The 24,385-nt window shown below is 35.7% G+C and overlaps 1 protein-coding gene across 2 annotated transcripts in view; it reads left to right on the top strand.

Moving 5' to 3' along the window:
- The first annotated feature begins 753 nt into the window (after positions 1-753).
- Positions 754-24,385, top strand: part of LOC107718729 (metabotropic glutamate receptor 5-like) — a 25,922-nt gene continuing 2,290 nt past the window's right edge. Inside the window, exons 1-8 of one of the 2 annotated variants that reach the window (XM_016525934.1) lie at positions 754-796; positions 2,284-3,022; positions 8,232-8,481; positions 15,028-15,263; positions 16,627-16,873; positions 17,082-17,250; positions 18,604-18,730; positions 21,319-22,258. In XM_016525934.1, coding sequence (XP_016381420.1) covers positions 2,338-3,022; positions 8,232-8,481; positions 15,028-15,263; positions 16,627-16,873; positions 17,082-17,250; positions 18,604-18,730; positions 21,319-22,258 — 2,654 coding nt within the window. In that variant the 5' untranslated portion in view covers positions 754-796; positions 2,284-2,337. Of the gene's footprint in view, positions 797-2,083; positions 3,023-8,231; positions 8,482-15,027; positions 15,264-16,626; positions 16,874-17,081; positions 17,251-18,603; positions 18,731-21,318; positions 22,259-24,385 lie in introns of those variants that run through there. The other variant, XM_016525935.1, reaches the window with a different exon arrangement.

Genomic DNA, 24,385 nt, shown 5'->3' on the forward strand with positions numbered 1-24,385 from the left:
TTGTTTTTCACTTACAGCATCAACTTTTAGTTTAAAAGGGAATCACTTTAATAGTTTTATTATTTTTATTTAGTGATATTAATAATACAACTAAATGTAAATTATGAGTTATTTCTGGTTTGTTGTTGATGTAGGGGTACTTGAGACTACATGTAAAACAAAAAGGTGAGAAGTAGCACTAATCTGTAATAAAGAATCTAATATTCTGAGTTACCAAGTGATGGCGCTGTGCCCGTATGACTAAGGTAAGTGGTCAGAAAGTCTGCACCAGCGCTGTTACTATCACTGAAAGAAATATTTAAGGGGAAAGAATTCTAATAAAAGCGTTTTCTAGTCAGTGAAATACCAGATTGTCGAACCTTTACAACTTTTTCATTCTGACCTTTAATTTAAAAAATATTTTTCTCAACCAATCAGTTGAGATGTTCAGAAAAAGGTAACCCTTACAACACATAGGGCGGGTACTCCAATAAAAAAGAAATATCCTTATCTTAGAGGTTTATGTTTACAAAAATAAATGATCAACGTCCACTGACAAAAATGTATTTAAAAAACAGGTTTAGACTTTTCTGTTACTTTTCTTTTTAGAGTAACAGATTACTTCGGTATGGTTTCGTCGTCGTCATGAACTGCGAGAACGAGATGTAAATTTTTTTTTTTTTTAATTAAAAAAAACATAGTCACGTGACGCGCGCGAGAATTGTCGCCGAAGTGAACGCGCATCGCACGCGCTCCTACACACAGAGACATTTCGGTTGTGAGAGCAGGAGCAGTGGACCAAATTAACTAGCGAACGGTAAGTTGTGTTATCATTGCTGTTTTTATTATTATTGACGATGGTGTTTAACACTTTTTCAACAGAAGTCTAATGCCTCACGCTTAAGTTCATGGTCATGTTTCTGTTGATTTGAACGGTCGTACTCTTTATTTGTCCAGTTCCTAAGTATGTGTTATGGCGATATATGAAGTGGTATTTCGCCACATTATTGCCATTCATTGATTCAAATTCACTGGTTTGTGGTTGACGCTTCAGACTGTATTTCAGCACCACGGAGAGCTCAGACGGCGGCGAATGCTTTTTGGATCTTGTAACTTTTATGTTTGGCACCTTTTTGAGTTAATAAAGTAATTAATTTCTCTCTAACTTCTTGTTAAAATTAACATTCACATAGATAATATAATGTACAACAGCTAATAAAAGAAACACATCAACCATAGCACGCGTTCTATGCAGTATGCATTTCTCTGTAATGTTAAATAACTGTTGGTGGTTTGTCACGGATCCGGTTGAACAGAATGCATTTTATAAGTTTGTCCAACAATTTTGTGTTAGAAGAATTCAGAGTTTTCTTCCGAGTTGGAAAACTGAATATATGTAGTCCTGCTGTTTAAAAATTCATCGTAGTTCCTTTTAAATCAGAGCAAAACCTATCAATAGAGGAACATAAATAGTGCGTCTATGTACCAATACCAACTCTGCATTTTGAGCACAGAGGTGAGTATGAAGGATCAATCTAATTAAATATACATGGGGTTCTGTGTTCATACAGTTGGTTTCTATCAGTCTATTGCAACTGAAAGTAGTATAAATTGTGGATAGACATCAATAATAATCCCCAAATCCCTCTCCCATGTTTTCTTGGCATGCTATGATTTCCCCAAGTGATCTGTAAAAGTATAAGATATAGCCCTCAGACCCTGTAAACTGAAGGAAACAGCACAATATGTTTTATAATATAATGGCTCTCTTATAAGTAACCAAAAATCATTCTGGGGAATTCTGTATTTATCTCTCTAAACTGTGTAACTCATTTTAATGAAATGAATAATTCAGTTACATTAATAAAATGAGGTTAAAGAGGCCATGTAAATATTCAGTGGCTGCAAATCTGCATAAGATCGTTATATTCCGGGTCTCTGTGTTGTGCAAAATCTCTGAGGTTTTGATTCTGAATGAATACATGAATCAGAATCAATACATATTTTAAGATTTATGTGCTCTTTGTTTCTACCAGGTCATTGTTAATGATGCATCTCATTATTGAGATCTACCAAGCACATTTCACAAACTTCTTCATGTGCATTTCAACTTTGTTTTCCTCCTGATCTCGAGATATTTAGAGGAAGGCAGAAAACTCCTCACACTTTAGAATAAGACGTTGCCCTGGCGACAGCTCATCCTTATCACGACTCTCACAAATATGCACCTCTGTGATTCAGTGGGAGGTTGATGATCTCCAAGGATATTGTTCTGAAGATTTCTGCTTCTTGTGACTCTTTCAGATGCCATGAGGAACCTACCAGTATTTGACACTCTGATCTGAGACGTTCGAGGAAATGGGGATTTTACATTTTCTGGTGTTTGTGCTGCTCGGAGACAGATTGGGTCCTACACGTTCGGACATTTTAGCGAAGGCCCAGGCCAGCGAGCGACGTGTCTTGGCACACATTCCCGGTGACATCAACATCGGGGCTCTTTTCTCCGTCCATCATCAGCCACCAGCCGATAAGGTTCACGAGCGCAAATGCGGCGCTGTACGCGAGCAGTATGGTATCCAGCGGGTGGAGGCCATGATGCACACCCTGGACCGCATCAACGCGGACCCGCACATCCTACCCAACATCACACTGGGCTGCGAGATCAGAGACTCCTGCTGGCATTCGGCTGTGGCTCTGGAGCAGAGCATCGAGTTCATTCGTGACACTCTAGTCTCAGCCGAGGAGGAAGAAGGCATGTCTAAGTGTTCAACTGAAGGTGGAGGGACTCCCATGAAAGGGAAGAAGCCCATTGTGGGGCTGATCGGGCCCGGATCCAGTTCTGTGGCCATCCAGGTTCAGAATCTCCTTCAGCTCTTCAACATTCCCCAGATTGCATATTCGGCAACCAGTATGGATCTCAGCGATAAGTCTTTGTACAAGTACTTTATGAGGGTGGTGCCCTCCGATGCCCAGCAGGCCAGAGCGATGGTGGACATCGTCAAAAAATACAACTGGACCTATGTATCTGCCATTCACACTGAAGGTATGTGATCTCTCCCCTCAGGGAAGCATTTTTCTTCATGGTTATTATGAGATTTTCCACAGTTAGAAGAGAAAAGCTTCTTAAAAGAACTAAGTCTGCCCTGGAACTCTTTTTCATTCTTTTCTTTTGAACAGAATTCATTTTTTTTAGTTCTGGAGGTTTAATTTCTTCCTCTCATTAGTATTTCACAAAAGTCTTCCAGTGAGAAAGGCAGATCTCCACCAGCATGTAACACTATTATTTAAAGTGTTAAATCTTCCACGTTCTCAAAGTGAGAGATTTTCCAGAGGGATTTTATTAGGTGATAATGTATCATTCTGTCTGTTGCAGTTCACCTTTATCTTGGCCTAAACAGCGAAATCTCTTTATTATTCATAGAGGGAAATGTCACATCTTTTAAGGAGTTCTCATAAAGATTTTATGTCTCTGATGCAGCATATGCCATGTGTAGTCAAGATAGCATCTGCTAATCATTTTTATGTACTTGTTTATTAAATTACACTTGGTGACAAAAAATGTAACACCATTTAAACTGCATTAAGTCAGACTTTATATCCTGAATGTTCATAGCAATGTTATTTTAGTACCACTGAGATACTATTATTGTTCTTATTAGTATTTTAAGTTCGTTTTTATTTATTTTTTATATTTCTCTTTTTTTAGTTACGTTTTAGCAGTTGTGCTGTGTTTTTGTTATTTTTTTGTTTTTAAAATATTTAAATATATAGTTTTTATTTTTTCGTTTTAGTTATTTTAGTATATCAAGTTAAACTAAATAAAAATTAGAAATTCTGCCAACGCAATTAGATGAAAATAAAATAAGTTTCTTATATTATAAATAGTTTTCAATTTTTTTCAGTTAACATATATTTTATTTCATGTAACAAAAATGTTTTTATGCTTTTAATTTTAGTTAACTATTAAATATTAACCTGGGTGGATAGTTTACTGAACAAATTACAAACTCAAGCAGTATAAATAATTTTTTTAGATATCTTATTTCAGTTAACGTTTATTTCAAGTAACAATAAATGTTGTTTATGGTTTTAGTTTTAGTTAACTATTAAATATTAACAATGATGCATAGTTTACTGAATATTACAAACTCAAGCGGTTTGGCTAGAAGATTGATGACCTCACAGACAGGTGTTAATTGACAGCGGGTAGTTAAATGTGGAGCCCACCCCAGTTTTCACCCACATACAGAACAAGGAGCTGTGAAATACTCCATAATGTTGATTCATTTGCTTGCATATTCTGTAGCTCTATTTGTATCATATCATAATTTGATATGTGAGCTCAGCTCATTTGTGAGCTCTATTGATAAAATAGACCAAATGTTTGTAGTCACATTTGATTTGACTTGTGTTTAACCAGCTTGTCAATCAACATGCTGAACACCGACGAGGAAAAGGAGTTTTTGCCTAGTTATGAAAATTGCCAGTGAAATTACTAAAGAAGTATGTTAATGAAAGCTGTGTGTATAATAGTGAGATTTACTGTCTATTTATACAAATATATTTTATTGGAGGTATTGAAATGCAAAAGTTTCCTTTCAAACAAAGACCATTCAGACGATGTGTCAAGCAGCATCCTACCTTTCTGCAGATTTGTCTATCTATTGTTTCATCATGTTCAAGAGTGTCTTTGATGTTTGAAAACACCCCCATGATGCTTTGCATACAGCGTACACAGAGTGAATGGTTAATAGATACGCTCACGTATTGTGTTGCTGCTGCACTTTTGTTTTGGCCTTTTTTGGCCTCATGACAGACCATAGAACAAACAGAAATCATTAGCTGAAAGGCGATCATGATGATCATTTACATCTTTAGCTCTGTTTTCAGTGTCTGTGGGCGTTTACTGAATTTTCCTGTTTGAGTGAACACACTGTTTAAAGACTTGTCGCTTGTGCAGCGTCTGTCTCTCTGTAGGAGGGAAAGAGACAGTCGAGGTCATCAAAATTTCTCCGTTATTGTGTGCAGAGGTCATTTTACCCACATTTGTTATTGCTTCTTTTGACCGACCTATTGAATTGCAGGACCACTTGTTTTCTGCCCTTTATCATTGAAATGCCTGTAAAATATTATGTAACTCTAATTTTTTAAATTATATATCCATTTTTATCTGAGACAGAAGGTTCTAGTGAAGTATGAGCGCAGCGAGGGAATTAATTCACAGAACTGGCACAGAGGAATGGAGTGAAAGATTTGAAGAAGATCTTCCCTGAGGAGAGAGATTAGAGATGAAGTCATGCGCATTTGGAAGTACACTTCTCAAATCTAAGACTTCACAGAGATGAAGAATGAGATGCTTTTGATAGTCAAGTTTTTGGATAGGATATGCTCTTAGATTTTATTAATTAACCCTTGATTATTTACACAATGTCAATAAAAAACAAAATGCTAAATTCAGTAAATATTGCTCAATAAAAGCTTTATTTTATTTCTCTCTTTTTAAAATTTTGATAGCATCATACTGATTTCTGTCATTTTAGCAAAGAGTTCAGGATGTTCTAGAGTAAGACAAAGCACAAAATATCACGGAATCCATCAAATTCATTGCTAATTCTTAATGATGATTGTTTTGTTTTTTCCATCAAAAGTGATCAGAAAAATTATTAATGGAGGGTGATGTCATTCATTTGCATCTGTTAGTTAACATATTACAAAATAATATTTAAAGTTAGCTAAAGGGTTACAAAATATTTAAAGTAGTTAAAGTGTTACAGTAATATTTAATATTAATATTTCACATTTTATCATTAAGACACTAGTTTGGCGTTTGCTAAGATTTCTTATGCTTACCAATGCTGCGTTTGTTTCATTAAAAATACAGTAAAAACAGTGATATTGTGAAATTTTATTAGAATTTAAAATAACTGTTTTCTGTTTAATATATTTTAAGATGTAATAAATTCCTTTGATGGCAAAGGTGAATTTTCAGCACCGTTACGTCACTCTTCAGTGTCACGTGATCCTTCAGAAATCATTCTAATATGCTGATTTGCTTCTAATGAAACATTTCTTATTATTATCAATGTTACAAACAGCTGTGTTGCTTAATTGTTTTGTGGAAACCATGACTCATTGATGAACACAAAGTGCAAAAACATTTAAAGTGGAACTTTTTGTAACATTATAATTGTGTTTACTGTCACTTTCGATACATTTAATGCTTAATTGTTGAATAAAAGTGTTGATTTCTTTTTAAAAATCTTACTGACCCCAAACTTTTTAACAGTAATGTACATTATTAAAATATTGAGACTATATGATGGGTACATGAAAATGTACTGCATACCAGGAATGACCAATATCTGCTGCAATTACAGTTCCTCAAATCTCTCATGTCAGGATGAACAGCAGTGGAGATTTCTCACCTTGCAGACACAGCTTACTCACTAGAATGCTGATTGATTTGCTTCTCATGAAACATTTCTTATTATTATCAATGTTACAAACAGCTGTGTTGCTTAATTGTTTTGTGGAAACCATGACTCATTGATGAACACAAAGTGCAAAAACATTTAAAGTGGAACTTTTTGTAACATTATAATTGTGTTTACTGTCACTTTCGATACATTTAATGCTTAATTGTTGAATAAAAGTGTTGATTTCTTTTTAAAAATCTTACTGACCCCAAACTTTTTAACAGTAATGTACATTATTAAAATATTGAGACTATATGATGGGTACATGAAAATGTACTGCATACCAGGAATGACCAATATCTGCTGCAATTACAGTTCCTCAAATCTCTCATGTCAGGATGAACAGCAGTGGAGATTTCTCACCTTGCAGACACAGCTTACTCACTAGAATGCTGATAGCAACCTGGGGTTAAGTGTTTTCCTCTGGGACGTGATGGTGACGGGGGTCTCAATGACCTTACAGTTCACAAATCACCTCTGCCAAATTTGAACCTGCAACCTTTAGGTGCTGACGAGTCCAGACTGTTAACCACTACACTCACTCCTAATGTTATTTATTTATTTATTTTGCAAAGCTCCATCACTGGAATGATCTTGTGAATGTTGTTTTAATCCTCATAATCTCCATTATCAGAACTCATAATCTCGGGTGTAATTAAGATGTTTGTGCATTGATTTGGAAAAAAAACACTGAAAGTAGATTTATTTGGGTGAAATGAAGGTGTTTGTTTGCTCTTTATCAAGACTTCTTTGCAATTGTATCAAATTCGTACCTCGTAAAATGTGAGAAGACTGGGAACATTCCTCACACAAAAGTAGGTGACCTGATTTTTATGTAAAGTGGGGGAGTTTACCCCTGACGTTTTGTGAAAGAGGGGCACCATGGCCTGTTTTTCATTAGTTTTCTAAGCATGAAAAAGTGAAATCTATTTTTATTTTTTACTGAATGTATCCAGGAAGCAAATCACAGAACATGGACACTTTTATGGAATATAAATGATGATTTAGGAAACTTTGCAGTGAACATGACGTCTTAATTCATGTTACTTTCAGTTCAGCAGTACAGGGTCATTTCATGAGAAAATCAAAATTGCCATGATCGCTCGAAATTAGTGTTCAATCTACTATTCCGAATGTTTCACTACTTCTTCCACTGGCCTACCCAGTCAAGTCATGGTAATAATGTAGTAGGATAGTAGGATAGATATTATTTGTAAACACCAGAACAAATAATGATAAGAATAAAATGTGGGAAAGTTAGCCAAAGCTGGTACTGTTCCTGACTGTGCGTAGCACCTACAGCTCTTCATATCCTCCTGAAGATTTTAACAAGGTTATTTTAGCATGAGTTTACCAGGTTGAGCATCACATTTCACTGTGGATTGTTTTGTGAACCAATCAAAATGACATTTGTGATGTCCATCTCTGTCACAGAGTTACATTTTAGCTGTACAATTTCAAGCTATTTTATTTTAAAAACAATAAATTATTTTATATAAATATTTTATTAAATCAATGTTAAATCTAAATTCTAATAAAACATTATTAAATATAAATACATTTTACAGATAATATAAATAACAAAAATAATATCATATTTTTTTCCGGAGGAATACTATAATATAATACAATATATTATAATGATTTTATCATTTAAATGTTCACAGGTTTTAGCATTGTTACTGAAACTGTGATGGCCCAGCAGCAATACAATTTGTGAAGAAAGTTTCTGAACATGTTTCAAGCTTAAAAATCATTCAATCTCTCAATCTTCAGGGAACTACGGTGAGAGCGGAATGGAGGCCTTCAAAGACATGGCAGCAAAGGAGGGCATCTGTATCGCCCACTCTGACAAGATCTACAGCAATGCTGGAGAACAGAGTTTTGACCGTCTTCTCGATAAGCTCAGGATCCACCTGCCCAAAGCTCGAGTGGTGGCGTGCTTCTGCGAGGGCATGACCGTACGTGGCATCCTCATGGCCATGAGACGCCGCCGCCTAGTTGGAGAGTTTCTGTTGGTTGGCAGGTGAGTTACCCAAAACATGGACTCTATGCACATGGATTTATATTTTTGGCAGACTTTTCTTATCAAAGCAACGGCAAGAAAACACTCCTGAAATTGTGCCTGTGAGCTGTGGCAAGCACTCTTGGCAGGTTTAGAAAACAAATCTTGTTTTTTTTTTTTCTCAAAGTGTAGGTGTTGTAAGCTTTCTGTACATCTATAACACTTACTGCTGCAGAAAAAAACAACTATGCAGCATACTTGGGAAGTATTGTAGAGAAGACGGAGGGTAGTTGCCACATGTTTTACTCCAGTGACCATTTCTCAAGAGTATAATTTGTTTTGAATATATTTGTTTTTTTTTATTTTATATTCTGCTTAGATGCATACCATAGAGAGTCATGACTATGCAATTAATATTTTTCTCTGCAGTTGCTCAGGAGAAAATTTCCTGCTATTGTTAAGTTTAGGTATTGGGTGGGATTAGGGATGTAGAATATGGTCATGCATTATATGTTAATAATAGGTATGCTAATAAGCAACTAGTTAATAGTGAGAATTGGTCCCTATATGATTTGCTGCTCAAGAAACATTTCCTATTATTATCATTGTTGAAAACAGTTGTGCTGCTTAATATTTGTTTAGAAACTATGATGCATTATTTGATGAATAGAAAGTTAAAAGAACAGAATTTATTTGAAGCAGAAATCTTTTGTAACATAAATGTCTTTACTGCCACTTTAATGGCTTCTCCACAAAAATGTAAACGGAAAAAGTAAAAGAGAACATATAAGTTGAAAAATATGAAACTATTGTTTTGGCTAGCGTTTAATTTAATGCATCATTTGTATAAAATGATGCGCATGTGAAAACTTGCCCTTACCACACATTGAGAACCTTAGAGTAAACTTACATTTGTGTTTGGACTTTTGATTCAAAACCTTATTGAGATGTACCTCATATGATGACTTCCCAGTGTGACAACCAGCCCCAGTCACCCCTGTCTTCTGGATCTGTTTACTGCATGTTATCTTGTGTTCATTACATTTTTAGTGTTTTTTTGTGGGTCAGATAGGGCCATACCATCAGCCAATTCTGTAGGTATTTCAAAAATACCATTTGAATGTCCACCCATGCCTGCAACTCTTTGCTTGTATGTGTGTGTGTGTGTGTGTGTGTGTGTGTGAGAGAGAGAGAGAGAGACAAAATCAGGATGGATCAAAACATGGAAGCAAGGCTCATCTTTCTGTCTGTTATCACCACAAATGTTGCAATCACCATCATCATCATCATCACCATTAGAGTCATTCACTGCTGAAGCCAGGTATGTGATTTATGTTCATTTCAGTGATAGGCACTTGATTCATGTTATGATAATGTCTCCTCTTGAGTAAGCCTGTTGATTTTGTAACGAGGACTTGACAGGTTCAGTCACACCAAACTAATTCTGTAATGCTGGATCTGATTTTACAGATGGTACAAATGGTCTCTTATACAGACTTGGACTTGTTTAAGTTTAAGTTGGGCTTGGCATCGACATCTTGAAAAATGTGCACGTGCTATTCATAGTGTCAAATGAAGTAAGAAATGATTCTTCCCATTTTTAATCTCCTGGAGTGTGACATCTAAATTACCTATTTTTAGCTTTACCCCCAATTCAGTTCTGGCTGTTCCATTAATAAATCGCTTGTGGATATTACAGACTGAAATAATGTATTATGTCTCTGAGATATTAAACTAAGAATAATCCCTCCAATTTCTGCTTCTGTTCAGGAGCTCTTCAGTTGGATAATTAGACGTTCGCTCATTGGTGGACGCGAGGACCATTTTATAAACTCTTAGAGGTGAAGTGTGTAATTTTTTCAAAGTTAAAATACTTTCTCCTATATGAGTTTTATTTACAGAGACAAATATGCTGTTGGGAGTGTTTGGGAGAAGTGCACGGTTCAGCTTTAAGGATGAGCATACAATAAATTGACTGGATAAGAACACCTTCTGCTAAATTGAAATGAGAGGGGGAAATACAATGACAAACATTCGTCCTTCAATGATAACCTAAAAACATGCAAATTAACTGGTTTTATTCAACAAAATATTGTGAAACATATGCCAAATAAATAGCATTTGTTGGTGTAAATCTGATATTATTTTCTGTGCTTAATACAGCAGCTTCCCACATAAATGAGTGTGTGTGTTATTCCTCTGTGGGCTAATTGTTAACAGATTAAAACTGTGATTTGTGTAGATTCCAAAACGTCCACACACATTTATTTTTTTTGTAAAACACTGATGAATAAAGCATAAAAACTTTTCATTATTTATGTATTTTTATTTAAAATGCAATTTAAAAATCACCAATTAAGTTTCAAAATGTTTGGGAGAAAACATTTGTTTTTGCTTTTGTCTTTTTAAGCATGAGCTGTTAATATTTCTTCTTTTCTAAAGAAACATTTTTGTGAGGTTTTGAATTTTGATGTAATCCATTCATATATCCATCTGCAATGTATGAAGTGCACTCTTTAAATGATTTTTGGGGTATTTTTCCAGTGCCCAAACAAACTCCGTTATTTTGAGATTAACTCTTTTAAAGAGCTTTATAACCAGATGACATCAAACTGCGTGCATCTGGAAAATCTTAGTTTTTCGGTGAAGTTTAACAGGCTGGTTGATTTGCTCTGTGGTAGGGGCCTATATTTTGCTTATTTATGTAGTTTCTGAATATTTGAACAGGATCTATTTCAGAAAATGGTGTCATGGTCTTTATTCTGGGCCTCTGGGCATTCCACACAGCCTGGATGTGCTGAGAGAAGATGCCATGTTTATGGGGGTGCCAGTGTGTGTGTGTGTGTGTGTGTGTGTGCATGAGTGGATGACCGAGTTTGTGTGTGTGCTTGTTTGATGAGGTGTCAGACACCAGCTCCAGGGAAGGTAGCCGAATGTTGTTGTTGTTTTTTTGTTTTTTTCTTTGGTTCAGTGAGAATATGGCCACTGTGCCTCTGTTCCAGTTTCTTGATCTCTATGTGGCTAAAAGTGATAAAATGTCTCAAAACATTTTAAAAACTCCATGTGCTTTCTTTGGTATATCGGTTGCTTTCTGATTTCATTCAAACACATAATGCCCCACATATGCATGTTTGCTTTATTGGCATTAATTAATTGATAAAAAAACATATATTTATATGTGTGTGTGTGTGTGTATATATGGTATATATACAGTATATACATGTGTGTGTGTGTGTGTGTGTGTGTGTGTGTTTGCCTATATATAGTCACCAAAATATATTTCTATATTTTCTAAAATACACATTATCAAAAGTGCAATCTTCTAATTTATAATAGATTTTATTTAAACTTTCAAATGCCAAAATATATTACAAAATGTACTTCAAGGGGCATGAAAATACATTAAAATATTAATTTACCAACATTAAAACATTTGTTAAAGGCAAAATATATTTTTTTAAATATATTTTGGACCGTATAAATAAAAATATATTTTAAAAATGTCAGCCAAATATAGGAGTAAATATCAGTAACTAAAACATATGGAAAATATATTTATGGATTTTCTTTTTTATCTTAAAAGGGTTGCAAAGCCAGTGGTTGTTTTGTAGGCAAACATCAATGCCTTGAATTTTATGCTTTTTTAATCTTACATTAGCAAACAAAATTGGCCATTTTTATAGAATTTTGAAATATATTTACATTTTAAAAAAAAATTTTGTTGTTGGCATACGGTACTGCAGTACAAGTTGATCCTTACAAAAAATATTGTTACCAAACGTTGTTTGTCAACATCTCCTTTGTCTCACAACTGAATGACTTACAATTATTTACTAATGAGCAGTTTGCAGACTGTGGCCAGCCATCTGTCACTAGTGAGTGTGAGGACAGTATTGTATTGTGTTGTATTATCTGTCAAAATGTTCATCAGTGAAGTGTGCACAAGAGCTGATCCATTGTTGATGAGGGCTGATCTGACTCCCCCCGCCAGGGATGGATAAAAATGTAACCTAATTTAATTGTCAGTTTCACTTTGCAGCTTCTTTGCAGTATTTGTTGGTGTAAATCTATATTATTTTCTGTGCTTAATATAGCAGCTTCCCACATAAACGAGTGTGTGTGTTATTCCTCTGTGGGCTAATTGTTAACAGATTAAAACTGTGATTCGTGTAGATTCCAAAATGTGAAACGTCCACACATATTTTTGTGAAAAAAAATAACGCTTATTAACTTTTATTTTCAATTATCACTTAATCCAGATTTAGTGTCTTTATGCTATAAAAGCTGACCACATCTGGTTGAATTAAAAAAGGTAACACTTTGCAATAAGGTACCATTATTTGACATTAATAAACTTGTGATTGATGGTCAGCTGAATTTCACAGACCACAATGCGAAAAAAACTGCCCAGTCCTGCAGATTTGCCTTATACAATATTAGGAAGATCAGGCCCTTTCTGTCGGAACATGCTACACTCCTTGTTCAAGTTATTGTTCTATCCAGGCTAGACTATTGCAGCGCTCTCTTGGCAGGTCTTTCAGCCAGTTTTATCAAACCTCTACAACTAATCCAGAATAGGGCTGTAAGATTAGTCTTTAACGAGCCAATAACAGCATGTCACACCTCTGTTCATCAGTTTGCACTGGCTACCAATAGCGGCTCGCATAAAATGCAAGGCATTGATGTTTACCTACAAAACAACCACTGGCTCTGCACCCCTTTACCTAAATTCACTACTTCAGAATTATGTGCCCTCCATAAGCTTGCATTCTGCATGTGAACGGCGCATTATAGTGCCATCCCAAAGAGGCACAAAATCACTTTCACTGACTTTTACCTTAACTGTTCCCTGCTGGTGGAATGACCTGCCCAACCCGATCCGAGCAGCTGAGTCTTTAGCCATCTTCAAGAAACGTCTAAAGACACATCTCTTCCATCTACACTTGACCCTCTAACACTAGAACTCTCTATTCTATTTCTATACTATCGACTTGTTTTACAAAAAATGATGGAATTAACCTTAGCTAAGATTAATAAATGCTAGATAAATAAAATTATTTTTATTGTTAGTTCATGTTAACTGATGTAGTTAACTAATGTAACAAATGAAACCTTATTGTAAAGTGTTACCAAAATAAAAATTGATGTAAACTGATTGAAATTAATCAATTATCTGTTGTACAGGTAAAAGTAATAATTGTTTGCTTATTTGTTTGTTTTTTCATTTAGACAATTTATGTCTAACCACAGTCATATAGTGACTAGTCCACTATAGAGCACATAATGTTCTGCAAAATAATACATCTTCTCAACATTTTTCAGACTTCTGATGGTATTCAAACCTGATGCTATTATTGGGTTTGCATTGAGATGGATTTGTGGATTTTATTTAATCTGAGGAACGTTCATCGAAATTTGAGTGTTTCCATGAACATATTTGAGTGCCGACACAAGCAAATCACTGAATCAGTATTTTGAACTGATTCATTCAAACTAACAATCTGCATGTTTTCTACTAAAGTTTAAATAAGATGTACTGATAAAACATCTCTCTTTTAGTGCTCTCATAGCACAAAGAACAAGTGAGAAATTTCCTACTTGTTGGTTAATATTGGCACCAAAATAATATCAAATGTATATAGCAAATATTCGCCCAACCGTAATTTTGCAATATGTTTTAATGTGCTGTAAAATACTGTCAGACATCTTTTTAAAGGGAGTGGCGCCTTTGCTTTGGCATTTTTTTTTTTTTAAGTTTTCCTGCAGCAGCAGTGGGCAGAGGGATGCTGACCTGCTGGGGTCAGTGTGTGGGTTTACTGAGCTGTTCAGCTCTTTTCCATGAGATGATTCAAGCTGCTACTAACATGCTCCTCTATGCTTCCCTCCCATTGCTTTTGCCTCCAAGGACAAGTTATGAAAGCCTCTCCTTACCTACCATGAGAACAAAAATGATACCTCCCACACACTGCTGAGTTGTGTAACATTTAGCTCTATGAGTTTAGGAAGTGTTTGAGAACATATAGATGGAGTGGATGCTGAAAAGTATAGTTTCTTTTCTTTCTTTTTTTTTTTGTCTGTATGAAAGAGGTTTTAAGGAAATTCTGTAATCATAAGTATATAAGCTTTATTTGTCTTCTTCTATTATTAATCCAAATTGTACACAATCCCAAAAGTTACAGTAACAGCGACAGCGTGGTAGTTGCGTCATCACAATGCGATAGTTTCTTTTCTTTCTTTTTTTTTTTTGTCTGTATGAAAGAGGTTTTAAGGAGAAGGCAAGACTTGTCTGTTGTCATCCAAAGATCCCTTTAATGCTTAATGGCGAAGCCTTGGAGAACATACATCTCATCGAGAGGTTTATTATGAGTCTGTCACTGTACTGTCGCTATGAAATACTGGCCTGCTGTGTCCTCAAGACCTAATTTATAGAGTAACCTGGTCATAACTACTGGGCTTTGCCTGTTATGTGGGTCAGTTTGGACGGGGAGCCTCCCTGACCGTCTCTCAAGGGAGTTTGTTCTATAAAAAAGCCATTCATTACTCTCTTGTCTCTTGCACACTTTGCAGCGATGGTTGGGCAGACCGCTATGATGTCACTGACGGCTTCCAGAGGGAGGCAGCGGGGGGAATTACTATCAAGCTGCAGTCTGCTTATGTCACGTGGTTTGATGATTACTACCTGAACCTGCAGCCGGATACGAACCTCCGGAACCCCTGGTTTCCTGAGTTCTGGCAGCACCGCTTCCAGTGCCGGCTAAAGGGACATCCTCAAGAGAGCAACAAATACAACAAGACCTGCACCAGTGAGTGGAAGATGATCTCACATGATCTCCCATGTCACACCCACAGCTTACATGATTTTAGGGCAATTTATCTGAAATGTCTTTTCATCAGTTCATCCATCCATTCGTCTATCCATCTATTCATCTATTTAGCAATCTTCATTCATCCAACCATACATCTATCTGTCCTTTCATCAATTCATGCATCCATTAATCTATACATCTGTTTTTCTGTGTCCATCTCTCCATCCATTCATGCACTTATGAGCTCATCTATTCATTCAACTGTTTACTCATTCATCCATCTATTCATCCAACTATGCATCCATCTATCCATCAATCCGTCAATTTATCTATTCATTCATCTATACATCATCCATCCATCAATCTGTCAATCTGTTCATCTTTACATCCATTTGTCCTTCCAATACTTTCTCTTTTTCATCCATCCATCCATCAATCTTCATTCCATCATTTAATCTATTAATGTATACATCATTCATATATTAATCTGTCAATATATTCATCCACCTATACATCCATTTGTCTTTCCACTGCTTCATCTACCATCCATACATCCAAATATCTATACATCAATCTTTCATTCCATCAATTAATCTATTCATTCATCTATTCATCATCCATTCAGTCACCCATCTCTCCATCCATCTATACATCCATCTATTCGTCCATCCATCCATCCACACACCTATCCTCAGTGGTGTAATGTAACAAAGTAATAATACTAAATAATAATATGTCAACTTCACTACTTCATCTATTCGTCCATCCATCCATCCACCTATCCTTCATTCCATTATTTCATCTATTCATTCATGTATACATCATCTGTCAATCTATTCATCCATCATTTGTCCTTTTACTGCTTCATCTACCCATTCATTTATCCATCCATCTGTTTGTCCTTCTACTACTTCATGTATTCGTCCATCCATCCATCTATCATTCCATAATTTCATCTATTCGATTGTATGCATCATCCATCTGTCAATCTGTTCATCCATCATACATCCATTTGTCCTTTCGCTGCTTCATCTGCCTGTCCATCCATCCATCCATCCATCCGTCTTTCATTCCATCAATACATCTGTTCATTCAGGTATTCATAATTCATTCATCTAGCCATCCATATGTCTTTCTACTTCATCTATTCATCCATCTGTCCATTTATCATCTATCTAATAGTGAATCTATTAAATCAACAAAAATGTAATCAAAAGAATTGCATAATATCAGTATATGCTGAGAAAGCCCCTAAATGAAGATAAAGACATTACTGCGGCAGATGAAAGCACTGAATAGATAATACAAAAAGAGGCTTTAGAACTCAATATATTGTTTGTTTTCACTACACGTCTCATAGAGAAAGAGTCGCTCCGACACCAGTATGCTCAGGATACGAAGATGGGCTTTGTGATCAATGCCATCTACTCAATGGCTTACGGACTGCACGCCATGCAGAAGTCTCTGTGTCCCGGCTACGCCGGTCTGTGTGAAGCCATGCGGCCGATTGATGGAGGTAAACTCTTAGAATTCCTCATGAGGACAAACTTCTCTGGTGTCTCGGGAGAACTGGTGCTGTTTGATGAGAATGGAGACTCCCCGGGGAGGTAGGAATCTTTCATATTCTGCTCCATACACAAGTCAGAATGTGCTTCTAAACTCCTTTTAAAGAGAATGAAAACAGTCTCCCGTTGATGTCATTGTGATTTTCAAAAATATCTTCCTTTAGACTGAATGACTTTATGAGCAAAACATGAATGACCCTGGGTTAACCGTTTCACGCCCGTAACAGTGAATTTACGTGTGTTTTTCTAGGTATGAAATCATGAACTTTAAACAGATGAGTGAGGAGGACTATAGCTACATCTACGTGGGCAGCTGGGACAACAGTGGGCTGAAGATGGATGACGAGGAGATTTGGGCAAACAGCAGTGCCATCATCAGATCAGTGTGCAGTGATCCTTGTGAAAAAGCTCAGATAAAGGTGAAAAAGGAATCATTTAAGAAGAAAATGTGTTATGTCAGTGTAAATGTGTCATTATTGGAAATGCATTATTTAAGTGTTAATGTGCTTGTTTATTTTACACTACCATTCAAAAGTTTGTGGCCGGTAAGATTTTTTAATGTTTTTGAAAGACGCCTTTTATGCTCACCGAGGCTGATTTGATCAAAAAAAGTAATATTGTGAAATATTTTTAAAAATTCAAATAGCTGTTGTAATTTAATATGTTTTAAAATGTAATTTATTCCTGTGATGCAAAGCTGAATTTTCAGCAGCCATTACTCCAGTCTTCAGTGTCACATGATCCTTCAGAAATCATTCTAATATGATTTTTTTATTATTATTATTATTCATATTGAAAACAGTTGTGCATGAAAACAATTATAAATTTTTTCAGGATTTTTTGATGAATAGAAGGTTCAAAAGAATTAAAATATATAAATCTTTAGTAACATTATAGATGTCTTTACTATCACTTTTTATCAATTTAATGCATCCTTCCTGAATAATAGTATTAATTTCTTTAAAAAAAATTACTGACCCCAAACTTTTGAATGGCAGCATATATTTTTTAGTTTAACTATTAAGATGTAATATCCACCTTATTTTTCAACAGGGAAATAAGCTGTTTTGTGTGAATGTGTGAGACTTCCGGTTCATTAGCCGCTGTAGGGAAATAACGAGAAGAAAAATAAAGTTCAGTAAACAGTAAAACTGTTTGCACTACAAACCAGTGTGTTCATAATTAAGATAATACATTAGAATAATGTGGTAAGACACACCAGTTTGCAATATCAAGCAGCAAAATGAGCTGTTTTGTACAGCTAAAAATAGCTGGAAGCGGATGAGACCGGAACCCAGACACATTAAATTTACAAATGATCATACCTGCTCTTACGGGAAAAATAAGGTGGATAGACTTTTTTGAAAAAGCTTAAACCAAAATTTTTGACCTGTTATCTCAAACCATGTATCTTAATGGGCAGAGATGTTTTCTAAGCAATCAGACATGAACATTTCTTATAGCAGATGATGCATGTTTGAAAAAATCCCATTGACTTATACTGATACAGGAGCCTAAGCCATATTTAGAGAGCAGATTATCATATAAACTTGGAGGTAGAAACTTAAGCACCCACAACACCTTAGCAACCACATGCCAACCACTCAAAACACCTAAGTAACCACATAGCAATGCACTAAAAACCATTTAGAACACTGTAGCAACCACCCACAACACTTTTGCATTGTGGTGGCAGCTTTGAGAGCTAAAGTATTTTCTTCACAGAAATCTATAGCTTACATAACTTGACCTCTCTGTTCTGACCACCTCAGGTTATCCGTAAGGGTGAGGTGAGCTGCTGCTGGACCTGCACTCCATGTAAAGAAAACGAGTTTGTGTTTGATGAATACACCTGTCGTATGTGCGAGCTTGGATTCTGGCCTACAGATGACCTCACAGGTGAATCTACATCCACCTTCAGGGCAAAATGTAGTTCTTCTTTTAGTTCATCCAGAAGTCATAACCATTGTTTACCCATGATTCTAAACTTCTTAGAGCAGCCACATAAGCTTATCATCTCATACAGCAGTGTGTGATATAAGTATCTGGGTCACTGAATAACATAGGGGACCCATTTATCTCTTAGAGCGTTATTTGAAAATCTGGACCATGGCAACTTAATGCCAAAAACAGAGATTTGGACTTGGCGGGGGTCCCCATCAGAATGTTCCAGAATTGCTGTCAAGCGTAAGCCCTGAAGCAGCAGTCTCTCAGCATGTAGTGCACTACTGAGAGCCGAGGCCGCTCTGCTGTTCATGCAAGAGCCTTAATGCCAATTTTCGACATTTAGTAGCAGGTGGTTTTGAGTTGGACTACCTGCAATTTTTTTTTAATTTAGTAGTTTTTGGATTTTATACCAGTGTTTACAGCATGTATGCACTGTACAACGACTCTATAACAGAGATGGTGCACTTTTAGATATATAAATAGGAGAAATTAAAATGTTCACAAGTCCCAACAGTTAAAACATCCAATCACCTTATTTAAGCTTAAATCACGCTAAAAACTGTATTTTTCAGGATGGTCCAATTAATGTGCATATGCTAATACTCATATTTAAGAGCAAACGGTAACACTTTATAATAATCTTCAATACTTTAACATTAGTTAATGCATTAGATATCATGAAGTATCAATGAGCAACATTAGTAATTAATAAATACATGTATTGATCTTAGTAAATGTTAATTTCTACATATGCATACATTTCAAGTATTAGTAAATGAATGAACATGAATTTACAATAAAGAATAGTATATTCATAAATTAACATTAATCTAGATCAGGGTTTCCAAACCTGGGGATTCATGAAAAGCTAATCAATATTGAAATAATTAAAATGAAGATTAAAATGAATAAATAATTAAAAAATTAAAACTAAATTAAAAAATTAAAAACTTTCTTATACACTAAATATAATTTGTTTACCTGAATGTCATATGACCATTAACAATATCAGATTACTGTGAACATGCAAATATGTTACATTATTGAAATATTAACTTATCTCAGGGAGTACTTAAAGAAAATATTTTAGGTCAAAAGTGTTAGGCTAACAAAAAGTTTGGGAATCCCTGATCTATATTAATAAATGTAAAAATGGTTGGTCATTGTGAGTGCATGATACATGCTTCTCTTAATTCAAACTAATTCTGCTGATTGACGAATTGAACCTTATTGTAAAGTGTTAGCATTTATACTTGAATATTAATGCATGTGCTTTAGCTGGACCAGCCTCAAAAATAATTTTTTTTTAGTGCTTAAGAAGCACAGCTTATGGTGCAGCTGGTATCATATTTTATTCCTGATTGAAACATGTTACTGAAGTGTAATGTTGACAAACATTTACAGAGATTTCAGAGCATGACTAAAAATAGCTGTCCAGGGGCATTTTCAAAGATGGCTGCCAAGTATGCCCACTTGCCCTAAAGGCACTTTCACAAAAGCCTTTGATAATCATGCCCATCACTTTCCGGAGTAGCTCTTGGTGTTGCTAGTTTGTGAATCTGACCTGTAAAAACCAAACCTTCAGTGTCATCTGACCAACCTCATTAAAAGCTATCCCAATCAAGATTCAGTTTCATCCTCATTCACTGTCTGTTGATGCAAATTGCACATGCTAAATATATCAGCGCTTGTTGTCAGCCTCTAATGCATAATGCATGGCGCTTGGTTGAACGGATGGTTTTGTTTGTTTTTGAGCATTTTCTTTTTCTATTTTTTTTATAAAGTTGCACAGTAATTCTGCATAATGATGGATGTTCTCTGTACAATTTTTAATGTCACACATCAGTGATTCTAAATAATCATAGACATGGGCACTATACAGAATAGCTAAATTATGATAAATATTGTTTGCACTGCACATAGATCTTAATGCGGTATAATTGCAACCCCTGAAGTGGAAACATTTTATGCCTTATTTCTTACTCAATAAGTTCAAAAACGTGGATTCATACAGTATCGAAACACTGCTGTGTTTTGCTGGAAAAAAATGTAAAACAGTTCTGCTGTGGCTTTGTTTGGGACTACTGTATTTCCTTTTGCAAAACTGAACAAAACCGACAATATTGTGTGTATAATTTAACACAATATTACTTTGTTTATTGAATTGTTGTATAAAATCAATTGCAATCGTGCAGATATTTAAGGAAAAACATTCTTGCTTGTGTGATATTGCTAAACTACATCAAATTATATAAATATAAGACAAAAACCTATATGTGGCAATTTTTTGCCCTCATATCTTTAATTTTAGGGACATATAACTGCATTCTAATAGGCTACATCACGCAGTCAGTCGTCGACCTGCATCATGTTCGCCACATAATAAACTGCATGCAATGTAAGATTACATACAGGTCTGGGTGTTAAATGCATTAATAATTTTAACATTCTTTTTTCCATAATAAATCGCACCAAATTAATGTGTTCATTTGTAATTACTAGTAATTACATTAACGTCTTTTCAAATTCATCTCCCTCAGGCTGTGAGCCAATCCCGGTGCAGTACCTTCTGTGGGGAGATCCTGAGCCGATCGCAGCTGTGGTCTTCGCCTGCCTCGGCCTGCTCGCTACCATCTTCGTCACTTTAGTCTTCATCAGGTTCCACGATACGCCGGTGGTGAAGTCCTCCAGCAGAGAGCTGTGCTTCATCATCCTGGCTGGCATCTGTTTGGGGTACCTGTGTACGTTCTGCCTCATCGCCAAACCGCACGTGGCCTACTGTTACTTGCAGAGGTTGGGAATAGGGCTCTCGCCCGCCATGAGCTACTCAGCTCTGGTCACCAAAACCAATCGCATTGCTCGCATCCTTGCGGGCAGCAAGAAGAAGATCTGCACCAAGAAGCCTCGTTTCATGAGCGCCTGCGCCCAGCTGGTCATCGCCTTCATCCTGATCTTGATTCAGCTGGGCATCATCGTGGCGCTCTTCATCATGGAATCTCCGCAAGTGATCTACGACTATCCGTCCATACGCGAGGTGCACCTCATCTGCAACACTACCACGCTCGGCGTGGTGGCACCGTTGGGCTACAACGGGCTGCTCATCCTCAGCTGCACCTTCTACGCCTTTAAGACCCGCAACGTCCCCGCCAATTTCAACGAGGCCAAATACATCGCGTTCACCATGTACACCACCTGCATTATCTGGCTGGCTTTCGTGCCAATTTATTTCGGTTCAAACTACAAGATAATCACCATGTGTTTTTCCGTTAGCCTCAGCGCCACCACTGCGCTGTGCTGTATGTTTGTGCCCAAGGTCTACATCATGTTGGCCAAACCTGAGAGGAACGTACGCAGCGCTTTCACCACGTCGACGGTTGTGAGGATGCACGTGGGTGATGGGAAAGCTGCCTCGGCCGCTAGCCGGTCTAGCAGCTTGGCTAACCTGTTCAGACGACGATGCTCTGGCACAGACACAGTCAGGTCAGTATGAGGGCAATGTTATTTTAGTATGATTTATATGCTATTATAGTTGTATGATGTTGTTTAATATTTTTAATTAGCTTGTATTTTTATATTTTCAGTTTTAAAATTATTTTCAATTTTTAGTTGTTTTTTTATATGTATTTCTTATATGTAGTTTTTATTTATTTCCAGTTAGTAATTTTAGTGCTTAGGCTAAAACTTCTTTCAGTTAGTTGCCAAAGCAACATTTAAATTTTCATCTAATATTTTTTTATTAATATTTTTTTATTTATATTAATTATATATATTTTTTTATTTATTATTATATTAATTTTATTAATATTTAATATATTTATATTTAATCTTATTTCAATATTTATTTATTTATTTATATTATAATTTATAATATTATATTATAATATTTATTTTAACATTAATATATTCTTTTTATATTGTATTTCAGCTTTTTTCTATTACCAAAATTATTTGAGTTTTAGTTAATGATACCTTGTATGAGATGTTACAAAAAATGCTTGGTCATAATTTCAGAATTGAGATTGTTTTCTTCAGCTCTCTAAAGTTGAGAACTAACAAACATTTTTTTCATAATTTTTCCTTTATTCTTCTTTGAAATTATTTGGTTTAATTGGATTCACACTGAATGAATTTAAGGATAATGAGGCATGACGTGTCAATTATTTTTCATGTCAGTTTTAAAAAATCCTTATTTTTACCTCTTTATAATAAGATGATGTGCAGTCACAGCTCTCAATTGCAGAAGAAGCCGCTTCTGACAAAATAAATATATAAATAAATAAAGCTCATATTAAATCTGTTTATCTCTCTGTAATGCCTGCCAAAGGTTTGCTTTTGAGGATGAAAATGAGTTTAGACTGAAAATGAATCAACTCCCCAACTGAGCATATTTTAGAGCACATAAAAAAAAGCCAGTATTCCCCTCGAAAGAGAAAAAAGAGCCCCAACCAATTACCCTGTATGCCTGTGAATCATTCCTGGAGCAACTCCGGAGTTATGCACATTTGGGTCGATGGGTCCCCAGGTGCATTAGGAGAACTGAAGTTAGAGATTTCCTGTCTGACGTACAGGATAGGATGAGGGTGGTAACTGCACTTGGAATGGGTGGATTGGGATATCTAATGGCAGGGTCTATTCTCTCTTGCCTTTAAGCTGTAGTGTTACACACTAACAAGGGTGTAGCAGCAGTAGGGGGAAGGTCTCTCTTCACTGTTTTGAAAAAGGTGATTCTGTGGCCTGAATAAATCCATACTAAGTCCATAAATGTAGTCTAAATTTCTGTGTTGGAAAGGCAGATAGTTTCTCAATTGATATATGCTGGCATGTCCTTTAGCATCATTTACATGACAGTCAAGTCACTTACTATCATCACACAGAGGCATAAAACCCTCTATTCATTCTTATTGTTAATAAGAATCGGTGTTCTGCAGAGTTTAACTCCAACCCTAATCAAACACACCTAAACCAGCTAATAATGGTCTTATTAGGTATACTTCAAACTTCCAGGCAGGTGTGTTTGATTAGGGTTGGAGCTAAACTCTGCAGGACACCGGCCCTCAAGGACCGAGTTTGGTGACCCCTGCATAAAACACTCTGTGTTGTTATGTGGGTATGTAAATGGTGTTTTGCAATAAATTAATAATTTGCTATACATTTTTTTCACTTTTTCTTCTTATATCTTCTGGTGATTATTATTAGTAGCCATATCAGCTCAATTTTTTTTCATATATATATATATATATATATATATATATACAATATATTATATTAAAATTGTGATTGATAGAAAATAAATTGTTTCTTGTTTCCCAAAGCATTTTCCTGTAATTCATGTAGCTCTATTCTTGTAGGTAATCGATTGGTGCATAGGAAAAACAACCAAAAAAAAAACACAGGTCCAACTTTAAAACAAAAAAGAATAAATCCAGCACACTATCCGCACTTGCAACTGTATCAAAATATAAATGTATTCACGCACAACGTTTCGGTCCCATGACCTTCATCAGGCACCATTGGGACCGAAACGTTGTGAGTGAATACATTTATATTTTGATACAGTTGCAAGTGCGGATAGTGTGCTGGATTTATTCTTTTTTGTTTTAAAGTAGT

Source organism: Sinocyclocheilus rhinocerous, unplaced genomic scaffold (assembly GCF_001515625.1).
Source record: "Sinocyclocheilus rhinocerous isolate Xijiao unplaced genomic scaffold, SAMN03320098_v1.1 scaffold1655, whole genome shotgun sequence".
NCBI classification, from domain to species: Eukaryota; Metazoa; Chordata; class Actinopteri; order Cypriniformes; family Cyprinidae; genus Sinocyclocheilus; species Sinocyclocheilus rhinocerous.